The sequence below is a fragment of the Mus caroli genome, unplaced genomic scaffold (assembly GCF_978045245.1).
Source record: "Mus caroli unplaced genomic scaffold, Mus_caroli_1 scaffold_16, whole genome shotgun sequence".
Classification (NCBI taxonomy): Eukaryota; Metazoa; Chordata; class Mammalia; order Rodentia; family Muridae; genus Mus; species Mus caroli.
Genome location: NW_028227271.1, coordinates 59,775,867 through 59,792,922, shown reverse-complemented (window position 1 = coordinate 59,792,922; position 17,056 = coordinate 59,775,867). Strand labels below are relative to the sequence as shown.

The following is a 17,056-nucleotide window of genomic DNA, read 5'->3' as shown; positions in this document are numbered from 1 at the left end:
TTTAAATGGAACCACTAACCTTTATTTTCATGCTGAAGTATGTGGGTACAAACAATTTCCAAAAAACACTATATATAATAAGCAAAAAATAAGTTAGTACATTGTAAATTTACATAGTTTCACCAACTGACAGGTTTAAGAGCAAATGAGTCTTTTAAGACTTTGGAGCTACATTAAGTTAAAAAAAATCCAAACACTCAAACTTTATCAACCTCAAGACGATAAAGAGCTATTCAAATCTTTGAACCAATTACACAAGTACATTTTTATTTTTGGTTACAGTCCCCTGCTATGCACAAGAGCATTGGAATGCTGGAACAATTACACATTTTCAAACGGCACAAAGCAAAGCAAGGAGATAACATGCCAGCCTTAGAAAGGCTGTGGTGAAAGTGCAAACTGCATTTTCTCTTCCTGAACCATTAGTGTAAGAACGGGCACCTCAGACAACACGGCAGGGGCATAAGCATGCTTTCTACACCACTCTGGTGGGACAGCTACCGGAACCAGGTTTCCATGCCTTGGAAAATACCTCTGGTTTAAACAGTGAACAGGCTTCAACTGACTATAGTGCAAATCAAATAGCGAGAAGCAAAACTGACAGAATAGAGACTTCCACTGATCACCTGCTGTTGCTCTACCTGGCATCAGGCCACACAGATACATTGGCACACAGTAACAACTAATTAGGTTTTCATGTGGAAAGCAGTGCGGCGTAGTGAGTGTAGGGCCACCACACAGCAACCTCGGAGCAAAGCTCCGATGTTGTAGACAGGATCTGTACCCCCTCTCTGAGTACTGAATGCCCACAGAACAGTGGGTACGACAGGGGCAGCCACAGCCAGTAGATCCACCAAGAAACTGCTGCTCCAGTACTGCCTCACAACACTGCCCTGGGACAGCGAGAGAACGCTGTCCAATCTTTCTTCTGTGTAGGCTGCAAAATCTAGCTCTCTCATGAGGCGATTTGCATGGGCTTCCATAGCCGCCTTGCTGAATGGGATCTCCACAGGAGACAGAAGGATGGCCGAGTTGGGACTTCTTGGAGTTAAATCAAGCATTAAGGCAGAGATAGATTCTGAGAAGCTTTCCATCGAGTCAGCTCCAGATTCATCTGGAGATGCTGAGCTTGTGGGACAGTAGTCCTGCAGCTTTAGCGCACTCTGAATGAGCTCTGAGATGGCAGGGCTGAACGGCACCACGTCGGTCTGCACGGCTTGCTCCATCACCGCAATGCCCTCTTCCTGGCTCACCAAGGGGAGAGCCTTGAGGGCTTGTGGCCCTGGAGTGGAATGAACAAACTCCAGGTCACTGGATTCTGTGGTGGTGGCAGTCACCATCTCATCTAACAGATCTGGGCCCTCAGCCATGCTGTCTCCCACCAGAAGCTCACTGTCAGCACCTTCCTCTGTTATCTGTTCTTCCAGAGATAACCCATCTGCCAACTTGTCAAATGTGCTGCTCAGGGGTAAACTTTTCTCTGGGGAATCAAAGGAAAAGTCAAGACACAGTTCATCCCTCAGGGAACTATTGTGTGCCATCTCCATGCTTTGAAGCAGAGACTCCAGTTTCTTGTTTTGGATGTTTATGTCCACAAAGTACTTCTGAATGCCTTTATCTTTATCAGCCAAGCTGCTCCTCATAGTCTCGATGACCTGTTTGAGCTGTTTAATCTCTTTTCTGGCTTCTTTGAGTGCCAACTGAGCCTCCACTCTGTGGCACTCTTCCTCAATCCAGTCCTCCCTCATTCGAGCCAGCTGAGACTTGAGCTCCATGATTTCAGATTCCCTGTAGAGAAGGTAGGCACAGTTACAAGCAAGGTCAACTTTGAAATAGCTAAGAGTCGACAGCAGCCACAGCACAGGGTCTTCTAAGTCTCAGTTTCAGATGTGTTGTGTGTGTGTGTGTGTGTTCTTTTTTTTTTTTTTTTTTTTTTTTCTTTTTTTGGCAAGTATTAGCCAGGGAACTTCCCCCTCTGCAAAACAGCTAAGTTAATAATAGTAACCAGAACCAGAATCAAAATAGCTGCCATTGTTTCCTTTTTGAATACTCACTGTAGAGCAGGGCATGTTCCAAGTACTTCATTAGCATTATCCTCTACGCCAAACTTATTTTGTATTTTACTATTGATTTCTTAGCCTACTTCTAACTCTGTAGTTTACTCCATATATACATATATGCATATATAATGTATATATATAATATATGTGTGAACAGTTGTGAAAGAAAGCTCATTTTACTTTTAATTACTGATTAAAGAGAAGCTAAAAAGAATCAGTTATAGCCTTGTATAGTCTTGTATATAGTCATTACATTCCAGTGATCCTTTTTAAACAGTGAAATGTTATATGTTCAAGAAGAGCTTTGTAAAAAGTTTCTTATTCTTTCTCATCTCAGAGAAGAGAATAATCAACCTGCAATATGCTGAGATGACTATGAGATGTCTTAGTATTCACAATAACCTATTATAAAAACTTTACCAAGAAATTCTTATATATAATTTCTTCAAAGTCAGTGTAAATATATATTCTCCGGTTACTTGTGAATATAATGATCAATCAATCCACATCTTCATGCATCTAAGAGCACATAGTGTTGCTTCTTTAAGTTTAGGTTTGCCAGTTTTATCAAGTTTTCCTGCTTTCTTATGCCTCCTCTTGCAAGGGCTCAAAACTTCCCCGGGACTTTTCATAAATCACCGTAGTCCACAAAGTTCATGTCTCTTTCAGTCAGGTGTAAGTCGAATTAAATAGGAAGAAGAAAACTCCCTGCCTGTACTGTCTGTCCAGATTTACCAGTCAAGGTAACGGATTCTTCACAGTATCCCGTCTGTGGCAACACAGGATGGAGACTGTCACTTCCTAGAGAATGCAAGTACTGCATGGACCCACTAAGAGTGCAGCTCTGTCATTACAGCTAGTATGTCTAACAGTACTGTCCCAAGAGAAAACCATGAAGCAAAAGATCTGGCTTGCTCTTAACATATCAAAAGTTTGGGGCTTTTTTGTTTTTCTTTTTTTTCTTCTTTTGCATTTTATCTGTGATAACATCTAGATGACACTGTTTTATTGCTTAGTTTAGTTTTTCCCTTACATCTTACCAATAGTCCAAGAATAACAAAGCTCTTCCTTCAGTATAGATATAGCTGGCAGGAGTCAGAAAGCTATCCGTTCTCTCCAGAGATTATCGGGGCTGGCTTGACTAGGCCACTGTGACCTGCTCTGCTGGAAGTAGATTGTTCCTATAAGTGTTTCTGCCATTTAAAAATAGTCATGTACACACCCAATTCCGTATGGCAAAACTGACCACACCCAGGAGAAAGGATCTCCTCTATCCTACTAGCTCCCATGAGCTCTTGCAACAGCAAAGGCAAAAACAATTATGAAATGAATGTGAAGACTTAAAAGTTTAATAAAAATAGTTTTGCTTTTTATTCTTCAGTATAGTCTTGGTTCCTGTGTCACTTTCTGTGAAGAAGAAACTATGCTAAGCCTCCTGGTGTGGGGAAACCAGATTTACCTCTCATGGAGTCGGCGCTCAGACTCCTTCAGCTTGGTCCTCAGGTGCCTCACTGTGACCTCCTTCTGCTGCAGAGGAGTCAAATACTGTTCTGGATTTGGGGGTTTGACACCATGATTTTCGCCACAAGACATGTATCTTCCAGACCTTCTGAGATAATTCAAGCAATGACATGTTACTTTTTGCCTGTTTCCTTTTCTTTTTAAAAATATTTACTTTATGTGCACTGGCGTGTTTTGTTTGCATGTATATCTGTATGAGGGTGTCAGATCCCCTGGAATTGGAGCTACAAACATTTGTGAGCTGCCATGTGGGTGCTGGGAATTGAACCCTAAGCCCTCTGGAAGAGAAAACAGTGCTCTTAACCACTGAGCCATGTCTCCAGCTCTGCCAGTTTCCTTTTCTATGGAAATAAAAGGATGATAATATACTAGAAGTCTGTGTACACACCCCTTAGGTAATTAAGACATAATGAGCATTGAGCTTTTCTGATGGGATTAATGTTCTTATCAGAGATCATAACTGCCGGAAGATGAAGGAAATGAAGAGTAAATATGATCTGAGTGTATTATATACATGTATAAAGTCTCAATGGAAACATTATTTTATACCATTAATATATGCCAATACAAATGTTATAAAGAGCTCTAGAGAGTTCTCTAGATCACTTTCTTCTTTGTAAAGATTCACTAAAGAGGAATCTCCAACACATACGCGAGTCCTCCCCAGAACTTGACCGTGTTGACTCTGTTCCAGGCTCATTCTTCAGAAGTGAATAGACGCCTCACTAGTGTTTGTCACCCAGTCTAAGCTGCTCTGCTCTAGCAGTCCAAATAGACACACAACTGACAACTAGAGAAGAATGACAGCAGTGTGCTGGCACTGCAGTCTCAGAACAGATGAGACGATGTGTCAGACGATGGACTGACCAATCTTAGGGCTGTTTGTTACATGGAAGACTGAGGTATATGTGTGTTTGTGGAAGGATGTTTCTGCATTCTAAGGCTTAGGAACTGTTTTATATGAGGTAGTTCATGGTTGTCTGTTAGGTGTGGGTTATCAGCTCAGATAAACATGCAGCTGTTATATTAAAGAACAGTGTGTGGTAGGGAAGGGAGATCAGGAGGGATGGAGAGAGCAAAGTGACCTAATTTTCCTCACAATTTGCCCCTGCCTAAAAATCTTGCTTATTATCAGTTGAATTTAAACTGTTCTGCAGTCAATGTCAGTATTCCTGTGCTGACTGGATGGGAATGGAAAGTTCCTTGTTCAGAGGGAACAAGGCCACTCCACTCTTCCCAGTGTGTTTTGTGGAGAAGCACTCAATATTCTACAAACACAGCTCAGCTGGAATCTTGGCCCTTCTCAGGCCTGCCTAAGCCTGGGCATCCAGAGCGCTGACTAATGAGAATAGGCTGTGGAGGGCTGCCAGGTTTTCCTCTAACTTTGGACTCAATTCTAGCCCCCATGCTGCTTGACCCCCATGCCTATGCTGTGCTCAGTATGGTCCTTGTTCAGTTCCCAACCCTCCAAGCCCTCCTCTGGATATCTCATCCCTTCCCACCCTGCCTCAACCTACTATTAACTCCCTACTCACCTTTTGGATATCACTTCAGTTTTATTTTGTTAGTGTGGCCACTCTGACCACTCCATCATGAACTGGACCCCTGCCCCATATTTTACATGTTCATATTCATATAGCAACAGATAGTTGCAGAATAATCTAGATTTGTTATTTGATAGAATCCTTCTTTGGCAGTGAGCCTGAGGACCATTTCTGTTCACCACACTATTCTCAGTATGGCACACAGACCCTATTACTGAATAAGCATTTAATGAACAAATGAACACTGCACACACAATTCCTCCCTGTGCCTAAGAAATGAGAACAGCCCTTGCCACTGTGGCATTTCCCCTCCCCATCCAGTAACTGTTTGGACTGTCAGGTATTGTGTTAGCTTGTGGTGGTCTGTGTTCTTTCTGCACCAACCCTTAAAGAATTAGCTAACTGCGACAAAGAAGAGAAGTATCTTATTAAAGATTAAGATAGAGAATCAAGAGCTAAATAGTTTTTCCCACCTTTAGAGAAAAGTCCCAAACTGGACAAATTAAGAAGCATGCAATTAGGAGGCAAATGGGGACTTACCTCATGACTGGACTACAATCACTTCCTTTGTAGGAGCCGGAGTTGCTGCTACTTGGAGAAGAAGGGGCGTAACTAGGGTGGATGTTACTGGGGCTCAGTGGATTCCTGCACAGCATAGACACAAGGTCTTTTTCCCTTGGGGATGGTGGGCTGCTGCCAGACTTGTGGGATGATGCTCCATTGTTTCGCCCATGAGGGCCTCGGCTGAAAGAGTATTACAGGTGCTAATTAGAGTCCTTGTGACTGGAGATGCCAAGGTATTGTTCCTTTGCTTCTTCCTAAAGCTGGTTATTGCTAAGAAAATCAGACTTCTAGACTTGACTGGGGCATATGGCCACTGATATTTGCTCTCCTTGTATCATGAGCACAAGAGACCACTCCCTCTGCTGTTGTTTCAAACAGTTTCCCTTTGGTGTTGCTCCCTCCTGCAGGATGCTGATGCCTTTCTAGTGAGGAGTTGGAATACTATTGTCTTCCTCCAAGACCATCAAGGGTTTCCCACTGTCTCCTGAAAAAAGGCTAAACTCCTTAAGATGCTGCTGCACAGGTCCAATTCATCATTTCTCTCGACCTATCTTCCTAAATACACCAATATTCCAAATGATTTAGCTTCCTGGGGGATGTGTACTTGCTTTCATCTTTAGACTTTTGAGCTTATAATTTTTGTTGTCTAGCATGACTGCTGAAATGAGTTAACAGGGTGTGTGTCTTGACACTGCCATTTACTAGAGATTTAGGAAGGCCACTTTATGCACACACACACACCATACATACACCAGACATATTTTCTCTCACATAGACACATACCATACATCACACTCACACCATGAATACAAACTTCCTGCCTTCCTTGCAGAGTTGGTTGGAAAACTAGCCTGATGTGGTACATTCCTAAATGTAGCACTAGAACTTGGGGGGGGAAGAAGGTAGTTTAGACTCATCTTTGACTATATAACAAGTTGAAGGGCCAATCTGCATTGCATGAGACTTGTCTTTGGTTTTTAGTTTGTTTGTTTTAAAAAGATTAAATTGGAAAAGTATACAGGTTTATTCCAGAAACTTTGTGCAACTTCTGTGTGCTCTAGACTGGTGTTACAGGATCAGCTTGTTTAGGTTTTCCCTGTTAATCTGGTTCCAGGGATTTGATATCCAGTAGAGTTGAAAAACATCCAGAGAATGTTGAAACTACTTAAGCGGGCTAGCATGTTCTGTCAGGAGTATGGCTGGCTATTACAAGGAAGTTAAAATGAAGATTCCCATGCAGCAGCATGGCTGTCTGAGCACCTCTGCTCTCTGATGCAGGTCGATGAGAAATGTGTGTGAGTGCTCCAGCCTGTGGGCTCAGTGCCTGCAATCACTAATTTAAATTCAAATGCAATCTCTACTGCTGTCAACCAAGGGCACTGCACACTAACAAGCCCATCAAATTCTAAACTTACAAGTTCTTTCCTCTTGAAATCATTCAAATAGACTTAGTCCCCCTTTCACAGGGAAGGAGACATTTTATATGGAACAGATGGGCTGATGGCTTGGTGACAAACCAACTTCAGCAGCCCCAAGGGTGGGAAGAACTTCATGCGTAGCTCAAAGGAACATGTACTCTGGCTTGGATTTTCTTTTCTATGCTTCACTTCCAAGCCTGGCACTGACAATTGTATTTCCCAATGTGACTACAAGAAAATGTGGATGGTTAACCCTTGCAAGAGATGAGAGACTATAGAGAACTATCCATAACTTTGACCTGGGAAATTTTATTCTGTTAACCATCCTTTCTGGCTTCTGTGGTACTGGTACTGTTCCAGACACTTTGTGAGCACTTGGCTTTGACCTGTCAGAATGGTGCGAGCACTGCTTCCCATTTACCCATGGATCACTGAGGCTTGGGGAAGAGAAATACAAGAATGTGTAGCTGAGCTGGAATGTAAGGTCATGGACGTTTAAAACTTCTTAACAGCGACGTTTCCCGCTTTATAGAAATGGGATATAAATTACTTTGGTCCTGTAAACAAGTTTTTCAGGTTGTCCTTTGGATATAGTTGTTCTCTGGACAATCCACCTGGGCATTTCCCCCATCTACCTTGCAACAAAGTGCTGAGGTACGTGATCATGACAAGCATTAAATTAGGTGATTTCCTGAGACCTTATCTGATAGATGGGAGAGAGCAAAGACTCCTCAAGCTATAAAACATTGCTTGTCTTGTAAAACACAAAATCAAGTCTTCATGTGTGTTTCAGGACATGAATATCATAGTACCTTAAAAACTAATTTAAAAAAGCTGGGCATGGTGGTGCACGCCTTTAATCCCAGCACTTGGGAGGCAGAGGCAGGCGAATTTCTGAGTTTGAGGCCAGCCTTGTCTACAGAGTTTGTTCCAGGACAGCCAGGGCTACACAGAGAAACCCTGTCTTGAAAAACAAAAACAAACAAACAAACAAAAAAACAAAAAAACAAACAACAACAACAACAAAAAAAATCCTAATTAAAATATTTTCATGTTTAAATTGTTACTGTTTCTCCTTTTATTTACCCTATTTTAAATGTTAATAAATGTCATCATTTTCAAAGGAGAAGCTAAATTTCCATGTTTGTCATGATCACAGAGAAGCAAGCCCAATGCTTGCTTGTTTATACACCCTAAATTCTTTGGTCTAGCAGGAAGAATAATGTAGTTCATAGAAAAGAGAAAATTCTGCTCATCCCGCACCTCTAAACCCCTGAACAGAGTAATATAAAAGAACAAATCTAAACCAGAGTCCAAGGAATCTATAATCCCTAGCCACTGGCTCTTGACTTTAGCTAGTGTCCCCACCACCATTCACTGCTGTTTCTTCCTCTTCCTCTTCTTCCTCCCCCAATCCTCCTCTTCCTCCTTCTCCTCCTCCTCCATCTTCCATTGCTGTCATTGTTTTGAATTTGATTGTGTCACTGTCACTATTCCAATTTCATGTCGAGGCCTTAATCCTCCAGACTTCAGATATGACTAAATCTGGAGACAAGACCTTTAAGGAGGTAATTAAGATTAAATTAGAGTATTATGCTGGGGCCTTATTCAGCCCGATATTATAATAAGGGGTAAAATTTGGACACAGATGTGTACAGAGAGATGATGATGTAAGGATACAGGGAGGCCAGACATCTTGAAGCCAAGCAGTGAGTCTCAAATGACATCGATCCTACCAAACTTTGATCTGAAAGCCCCTAAAATAGCAAGTGAGTTGTTGTCTGTTGTTCAGGCCAGCCGCACTGGGGCTCATTGCACTGCAGTTCAGTAGTAGAAGCAGCATATCTGTTTTCTTTAAAAATACACCTCTCCTGTTTTTCAACCAAATTCTGGACACTTGTGATATAGTTACCAATATCAGCTGACTTAAACTTAGTGATATTACCTCTATTTCTGTTTTCCTGAATAGGAACTAGATGTAGAGTGTTTACCTCATAAACAATGGTTATATTTGATGCCAATTCCAAAAAACCCACACCCCATTCTTTCTTCTATATTTTCTAGACTGATTAATGCTTTAGTAGTTAAAAAGAGAGAGACTTCTTCAGATACATCAGAACTGGATAATGAGTTAGTTAATTTGAGTTAGTTAGTCTCTACAACTTTGGGGTTTTTGTTTATTTTTTAAGAAAACCACCTGTCAAAAATCTTTTCAACAAATCCACCCTTCCCTCAAATTGCACCCCTTTCATTGAATATTCCTGCTCTTGCAGATGGCCTGGGTTCAGCTTACAGCACCCATATGAAGTGACTCAATTGCTGGTCACTTGAGGTTTAGGGCATGGGCACCTGCAGCACCCACATGGTGTACATGAATCATTGAGCACAAATATATACATAGAAATTAAACAATAAAAACAATTCTTCAATATCTGACTTGCACAAATTATTTTATGTTTACTACATCAATTTTTGATTACTCTTCAAAAAATATGCTGATTTTCAGCCTAGAATGTTTTCTCTTTGTTACTGACATCTTGACATCTAATTGCAAACCCAAGTCCTTTTGAATTGCTTAATAAAATTACCTGTGAGGCTCATTTTTCTTGGCACCTTTCACCATGAGGCTATGCTTACTTCTTGGGGGAAGACTCATGTCTACTAAGAATGTTTATGACCCTCCCCTGTGGTGCAGGAGACACTTACACCCAAAGCATAGAGGGACTGATAAAGCAATTGTGCTTATTTACTGTGGACCCCACTCTGTTCTCACAGCTTTGTCTAGATGATTTACTTCTAACATGAAACTGTGCACTGGAGCTAACTTAGTTCCCTTTATAAACAACAGGCACCAGGAAAATTGGAAATATTTGCACACTATTCCAGAGCTTTAACCTTGTGGAAATTGGAAGGATCTTGAAAAACATATACTATTAATCCTCAAGATAAGTTTTGCATGCAATGACCCAGGATAATAATATGACTTAGTAGAGTCAGAAGATGTTCTCTAGTTGGTGACGAGATATCTCTACCATGCCTCTTCAGTCTCTGATGGAGCTCACATCATCACTGAGGTGTTTGGGAACTAGCCCAACAGAGCCGCCATGCCCCATTGCACTCTCTCTATGGCCCCCATGCCTCGTGTGTGCATATATATAATATATACATATTAAGTATTCCACAGTGATTTACACACACACACAACACACACACACACACATATATGTGTGTGTGTATATATATATATATATATATATATATATATATATATACATAAAACATTTATATATATATAAAATTTACCCTTGAATTATTTTTGTGCATTACTGGAATGATTATGGCTTTTTCAGTGAATTCTTGCAGTTGATGCTCAGTGACTACATAGTGGCTACATATTGAAGAATAATGGCACTATTAATGGTTAGAAAATCCTGAGCTTGGAATTCCACCAGTAAGTGTGAATATTGGCATGGATTTTCCCATAATTCTCTGCCCCCAATTCAACTAATATTAATAGTGAACAGTTTATAATGCTTACTACAAGCACTGCCCTAGCCAGAAACCCTCTAAGGTAGGTATCATGATAACTCTATTTTGCAGATGAGCGGTGGACATATAGAGAAATGACGCCCTTTGTTCGGGGTCATGCAGCCTCTGGAGGGCCTTGCCAGTGTAAGGCCAAGATAGCCTGACTTCAGAAATCACACATCCAGCTGTTCTGTGTTGCCTTCAGCACTGGGGTGCCCACATCTATGAACTTTACAAATTTTTTTTTAATCATTTCTTCCCAAGTAAATGTTTGCTTTATAGAAAGGACTTTAGCGGCTTTGCCGATGGCTAGAAAATGATAGGGTCATAAGGGGCAGGCTCGGTGCAAAGCTTAAATTCCCAGAGCAGACACAGGTGAGTAAGGGATGGAGCATGGAATGGAGGGAAGAGGGCTCAGAGCTGAGGTCTGGACGACAGATAATCAGCAGCAGGAAGAGCAGGCTCAGGCATAGGAGGACAGGGGTTTCAGGGTTGTTGGGGGTGGGGTGAAGTAAGGAAATGGCCAGTTGCAAATCACTGTGGAATACTTAACAATAAACCTCACTCCTAATAACAAACTCAGAATCCAGGTGGTTCCACAGAATCTTATGGACAGAAAGTCACCTGCATAGCTTCGTAATTACAGAGCAGGAGTCAGTGCCTACTTGCGTGAGAAAGAGGCTCTCTTGTTTCCTGTCGTGGACATGTGGACCTCAGGAGCCGAGATGCTGCCTGTGCTGCTCGAGGAGCTAAAATCTGCTTCACTGCCTGAAAAACAACAGGAGAGAGGGAGAGAGAGAGAGAAGCATGAAGGGAAGGAGAGCCAAGAGCAGGCGGCCAGCGCCCTGCCTCCCAGGTCCCAGCTCCCCGAGCTGCATGCGCTAACTCTGCAAGTGCCAAGATTCCAGAGCTTCCAAAAGCTTTGTGCTTTCCTCGGGCAGAGAAGAGAAAGCACAAGCACAAGACACCATTTCATAAACACACTACAACAGAAGGACAGGCAGATGGTTACTCAAAGAGCCAATCTCCGGCAGACTATAAACAGTGGCCCAAGCAGGGGAAGAGATTCCAAGTCCCCTGGGTGGCTCTCACCAACAGGCTCACAGCACCCAAAGTGTAAGTAAATGAAAGAGTACTGAGGGGGCAAAAGTAGTTTCTCAGAATTTATCTTGGAGCTGTTGCAGTCAGCTCCTGATAGTTGAACTTGGCACCCTTGGCTTGGAGTCAGCCAGTCAGAAGCAGTCAAGAGAGGAACTGGCTTCAAGAGTAGCTTGAAGCAACACTGTCTGATTACAGACATGACTTTCTATGACAGCAGTTTAAATGTATGTGTATTTATTTAGGGACCAAATCTGAACCAAAACAGAAAATTCAGGTTTCCAAGGAGCGTGACAATAATGTGACATATGAGACAGAAACTTGGGACTTGAACTTTGAGGTAGGATTGTTAGTTTACAAGGTAAATGACTCTGTGGGAAGAAGTGACAGTTGGGTGTGAGACTGGAATAGCATTCTAAGAGTTGGAATCATGTAAACCCATTCTAATAAAAAAGGGCATAGTTGTCTCTTATCAACAATGGAATTATTTCCATTGGTTTTCTAGGGAAGTGAAGGGGAGGGGCAGAGGCAACAGAGAGCAATAGAAGCAATAAAATAGGATGTTTCAAAACATATGAAATTGAGCATGGCTTTAGAAACTGAGTCTATGTACATTCTGTTTGACTTTCTTACTCCGTTCTTTTAACATAATTTGTATGTCATATTGGCCTAGAATCCAGAGCCAGCTTCATTTCTTAACTGAGAGAACTAAGAATGATCTAAATCCTTTCATTTCCCACAATCAGTGAGTGAACAATTATTATCACCACAATGACTAGTCATCAGCTAGCTATGAGGTACTTTTTGTCATTCAATCTTGGCAATTTATAAGGTAAGACAGACATTAATTTCATTGTTGCATTATGGAAGAAATGGAAGTAGATTGGCTCTAGGCTCATGGGAGGTTGATCAAGGGTAGGATCAAGTCTTCAAAACACACCTGTGATACTGCACTTCATTCCTGGGAGAGCAAAGAAGGAAGCAAGGGGATCAACAGACATTCCGGTATCAACTAGAAATCCACAAGAAAAGCCTGGTACAAGGAGCAGCCAGAGTTGGGTCCCAGCTGTGTAGATTTTGTTAGGTTTGCTTAGTTCCATCAGTGGAATAGTGGATCATACCAGGACAGAGAAAAAATTCTTCTCAAGCTTCCAGAGCCCCTTAAGGTGCCAGCTTTCTTTGGAAAGAGTCATGAATGACCTGCTAGTAGAGCAATAACTTTCCTTCCCAGTTCCTGACAGATTAGAGTAACATTTTACTGAGACCCAGACAGCAATTCCTTATGCATGCTAGAAACTCTTAACAACTTAACTCTTAACTCTTAACAACTTAATTGTTGTTTCTGCTTAATACCCTTAGCATGTGGCAAGCTCAAAGACGAGTGATTGGTTGTGTGACCTGGCAACACACTATTCCTGACATCCTGTTTCCCCAGCTTTGTTTGCTAGCAGATCATCAGGTTGGTTACTAAGCGACAAAGATGGGCAATTTTCAGAAATATATCATGTGGTTATAGTCTCCAGGCTAAGGTATTATTTTCATAGTGAAGTTATTACTTGGAAACACCCGGTTTTCATTTTGTCAAAGACATGCAAAAAGTCATGCGATTTAATAACTGCCTGCATAAAAACAGAAATTCTTGAACAGAAACAGACCATTACTAAAAATCCAGAATTTTTACTAAATATCTAGGATGTCTTTGATCCCTTGTTGTTAGGTCTTCAAGCTAAAGGGTTACCTTGGTTTAACATTTTATTGCTACTGGAACTCAATATATTGACTCTTACATAGTTTCAGAGTCTACGGTCTCTGTTCTAGTACATTCTGTCTTGTCTTCTGCACATCTGCAAAAGATTAGAAGCCACTTTCAGGGTGGCCCAGAGCTGCAGCTGTACTCAAAAAAATTAGTGAAATTATGCATATGCTACTTCCCCCATACCTCAGCTAATGATTTTTTTTTTAATACTTATAATTTAGGGCCTCACGGATAGCTCAATGGATAAAGGTACTTGGTCTACAAGACTGGTAACCTGTGCTTGAATCCTTGATCCCAAGTAGAAGTGGAGGGAATCAACTCTACACAGTTGTCCTCTGACAGCCATACATGTACACACACACATAATACAACACACACACTACATTTACAAAAATTACAATTTAGTGAACATGCTATAAGATCAATGAACTTTTATTGAGGTTTTAGTTTAATTTTAGAATGGGTCTTACTGTGTTGTCTAGAGTAGCCTTGAACTCCTGAACTCTGTTGATTCTCCCATCTCAGTGCATCCTGGGACTACAGACTTGGGCTACTGTGCCCAGCTGAGTAAGCTAATTCTATAAACAAAATAATAAAGAGAAGACTAGAGAGCTTGACTTGCCATTCACTTGTTAGTTGGCAGCAAAATTCTGATGAAGAAGCACCCAACTGTCTTCTTTGGCATGTGCCACTGGGCATTGCTGCAGATGCAGTAGTTCATGGCAGCTGCCTGGTGTTTCCACAGAGTAGCTCATCTGAACCACAGAACGGAAATGCCACGACACAGGCTGCCTCTGCAGTCTCCATGGGAACCTTAGGAGAATTACTTCCCCCTCCATGCCTCAGTTTCCTCACAGTAGCATCACAGGCTTACTGGAAGCCATCAATATATACCTAACACGACGCTTAGAAATATGCTTGGCCACTTGGACAGATAGGAACAGAGAGACACAGGAGGACAGAGAAGATGGAAGAAGGAGAGGACAAACCTGACCCACATGGCTTTAAATAGCCACAGGTAGCTGTGACTATCATAGAAGGAATAGAATAATATAAAAAAATTTGTCCAATCTAGGTTGGCAGCTTGTATCAAGTATAGTCTAACAGGAGTCAATCTAAAAAAGGAAACTTCAGTTGAGAAAATGTCTCCATCATATTGTCTAGTAGGCAAAAGATCAGCGAGTATTTTCTTGACCAATGATTTATTGTAGCAAGTGCCATCCCTGAACAGCTGGAATAAGAAATCAGTCTGCAGAAGATAGTAGTAATTCTATTCCTTCATGATCTCTTCTTCAGTGCCTGCCTCCAAGTACATTTGATTACCTGTCCTGACTACCATTCATAATGTACTGTAAGATATAAGACAAAATAAACTCTTTCCTCTCAAAAATAAAACAAAACAAAACTTAGAAATATTATAACATGTTTTCATTTTAATCCAAGGTGTGGGACTTGGGGCTAGTTCAGATTGTCCACAGCAGGTGACTATGATTTACCTAGTGCTCTAGTAGAGACATGGTTTTGCCAGCTATAGATAGTTTTTGCAATTGTGTGATATTTAGAACTCTGGGAATTTTTCAGAGGGCATATAAATGCTAGGGTCCTGAGAGACAGGATGGGATGTTGGTTGCTCCTGGTGGTTGGTAGTTGTTGTTGGTTATGGTTTGTTAAGTAATCATATGCAAAGAAGAAGCAAGAAACCAAGGAAATTAGATATCCTGATGTGAAATATCAAACTTGCCTCAAAGAACTTGAAGCTGCCAGTCAGCAGAAAGTAGTCTAATGATGTTGCTCCCTTTCAAACCCTGCCTTTATTCAGGAATTTCTTTTTATTCTTCTCTATACTTTTTGTTTTCTTATATAGTAGGAGGGGGTTGGAAAGGTAGAAGAAGAAAGTGGAGGAAGGTGAAAGAAAGAAGAACCCAGAAAGTAGCCAAGGACAGCCATATTCCATTGTGTAAATGTACGATATCTTCTTTATCCAATCTTTATTCAAGGGATAGCAATGTTGTTTCCAGTTTCTGGCTACTATGAATAAAGATGTTATAAACATAAAAAAAAGAAATATGCTTGGCAAACATAGCATAAACTCTAAATAAGTATCAAACACTTTTCATTCTGTTAGGATTAAAATTCCTTCTGAAATATAACATTTTGCAATATACTCTTCAGCATTCACACTTAACACACTATCATGTAGACTACTGTTTTCTCTGTATATAGTAAAAATCTTTGAAATATATTTATTTATTTTTTTAATTAGGTATTTATTTCATTTACATTTCCAATGCTATCCCAAAAGTCCCCCACATGCTCCCCCACCCACTCCCCCACCCACCCACTCCCACTTCTTGGCCCTGGAGTTCCCCTGTACTGAGGCATATAAAGTTTGCACGACCAATGGGCCTCTCTTTCCACTGATGACCGACTAGGCCATCTTCTGATACATATGCAGCTAGAGACACGAGCTCCGGGGTGTACTGGTTAGTTCATAATGTTGTTCCAACTATAGGGTTGCAGATCCCCCCAGCTCCTTGGGTACTTTCTCTAGCTCCTCCATTGGGGGGCCCTGTGATCCAGAAATATAGCATATCTTAATAAAATGAATAAATAATATTCTACTTACACGTGTTTTCTATTATTAGAAGCAAATGTTCTGTACCAGGGTCTATTCCACACACCTTTATGCAATACTTTATTTATCATAATAACACAGACCCTATGAAGTAGAGACAGGTACCATGAAGTTGCTTGAGGTACATAGGTTGACACAACTAATGTCAAGACTGAAGCCAAGGCTCAAGGTCATCTGATCCTAGTGATCCTGCTCAGAAATATAGGTAATATTCAATGAATACACTTTATCATAGGAATTGATATACTTGTTTCACTGGCTGATCTCATTAAATTCCTAGAAGAATTTTGAGACAAAGGACATATTTAACTGGAAGACTTAACACCTACTCCATTTCCATAGGGATTTGGAAATGCCACTGGCCTGTAGCAGTTTTGTGCCCAAGAGAATATTTGCCTCGTCATCTGTTGTGTGTATACACCCACTTGGAAAGTCACTGGAGATACTCTGACAAAGCACTAGAAAGGATTTGCTTATTGAAAGTTGGGACTGGAAGGGTGATGGGAACTAAGAGACTTGTGTCACTCCCATCTGCAGACCTTTTGTCCCTGACTAGACTCATTATTGGCTACCTGCATTGGTGGCCATGGGCAACAACAAGGGGGATGGCTGTGGTGACCTTTATGACCACAAATTCCTGGAGACTAAGAGCCAGGAATGCAAACCAATTTTCAGGCAACAAAAATCTATATCCAAAAGTTCTGGTGAGTATTTTGTATGCCTCTTCATTTGGTACCATTGCTATGTTCTATAGAGAAGTTTTGTTCTTCCTTGTGCTGCTAGAGTTAAAAGCACTTGGTGCAGAGGTTTCAAGGCCATGGACTAAAGAAGAGAAAAAGAAACAAATTTCAGACCAAGCTGAAAACTAAACTTACTTTTAAATCAATGCTTGTGTTTGAGTCTTGAGGACACTACTTTTAGGCCTCCTTTTG

At 41.1% G+C, this 17,056-nt stretch overlaps 1 protein-coding gene across 5 annotated transcripts in view; it reads right to left on the bottom strand.

Annotated features, from left to right (window-relative positions):
- Window positions 1–17,056, bottom strand: part of Sybu (syntabulin) — a 123,035-nt gene continuing 105,979 nt past the window's right edge. For all 5 annotated transcript variants that reach the window (XM_085831789.1, XM_021183568.3, XM_021183569.2 and 2 more), the window contains 4 exons: window positions 11,301–11,403; window positions 5,666–5,869; window positions 3,520–3,669; window positions 1–1,788 (listed from right to left, as the gene is read on the bottom strand). In XM_085831789.1, coding sequence (XP_085687915.1) covers window positions 687–1,788; window positions 3,520–3,669; window positions 5,666–5,869; window positions 11,301–11,403 — 1,559 coding nt within the window. In that variant the 3' untranslated portion in view covers window positions 1–686. The remainder of the gene's footprint in view (window positions 1,789–3,519; window positions 3,670–5,665; window positions 5,870–11,300; window positions 11,404–17,056) is intronic.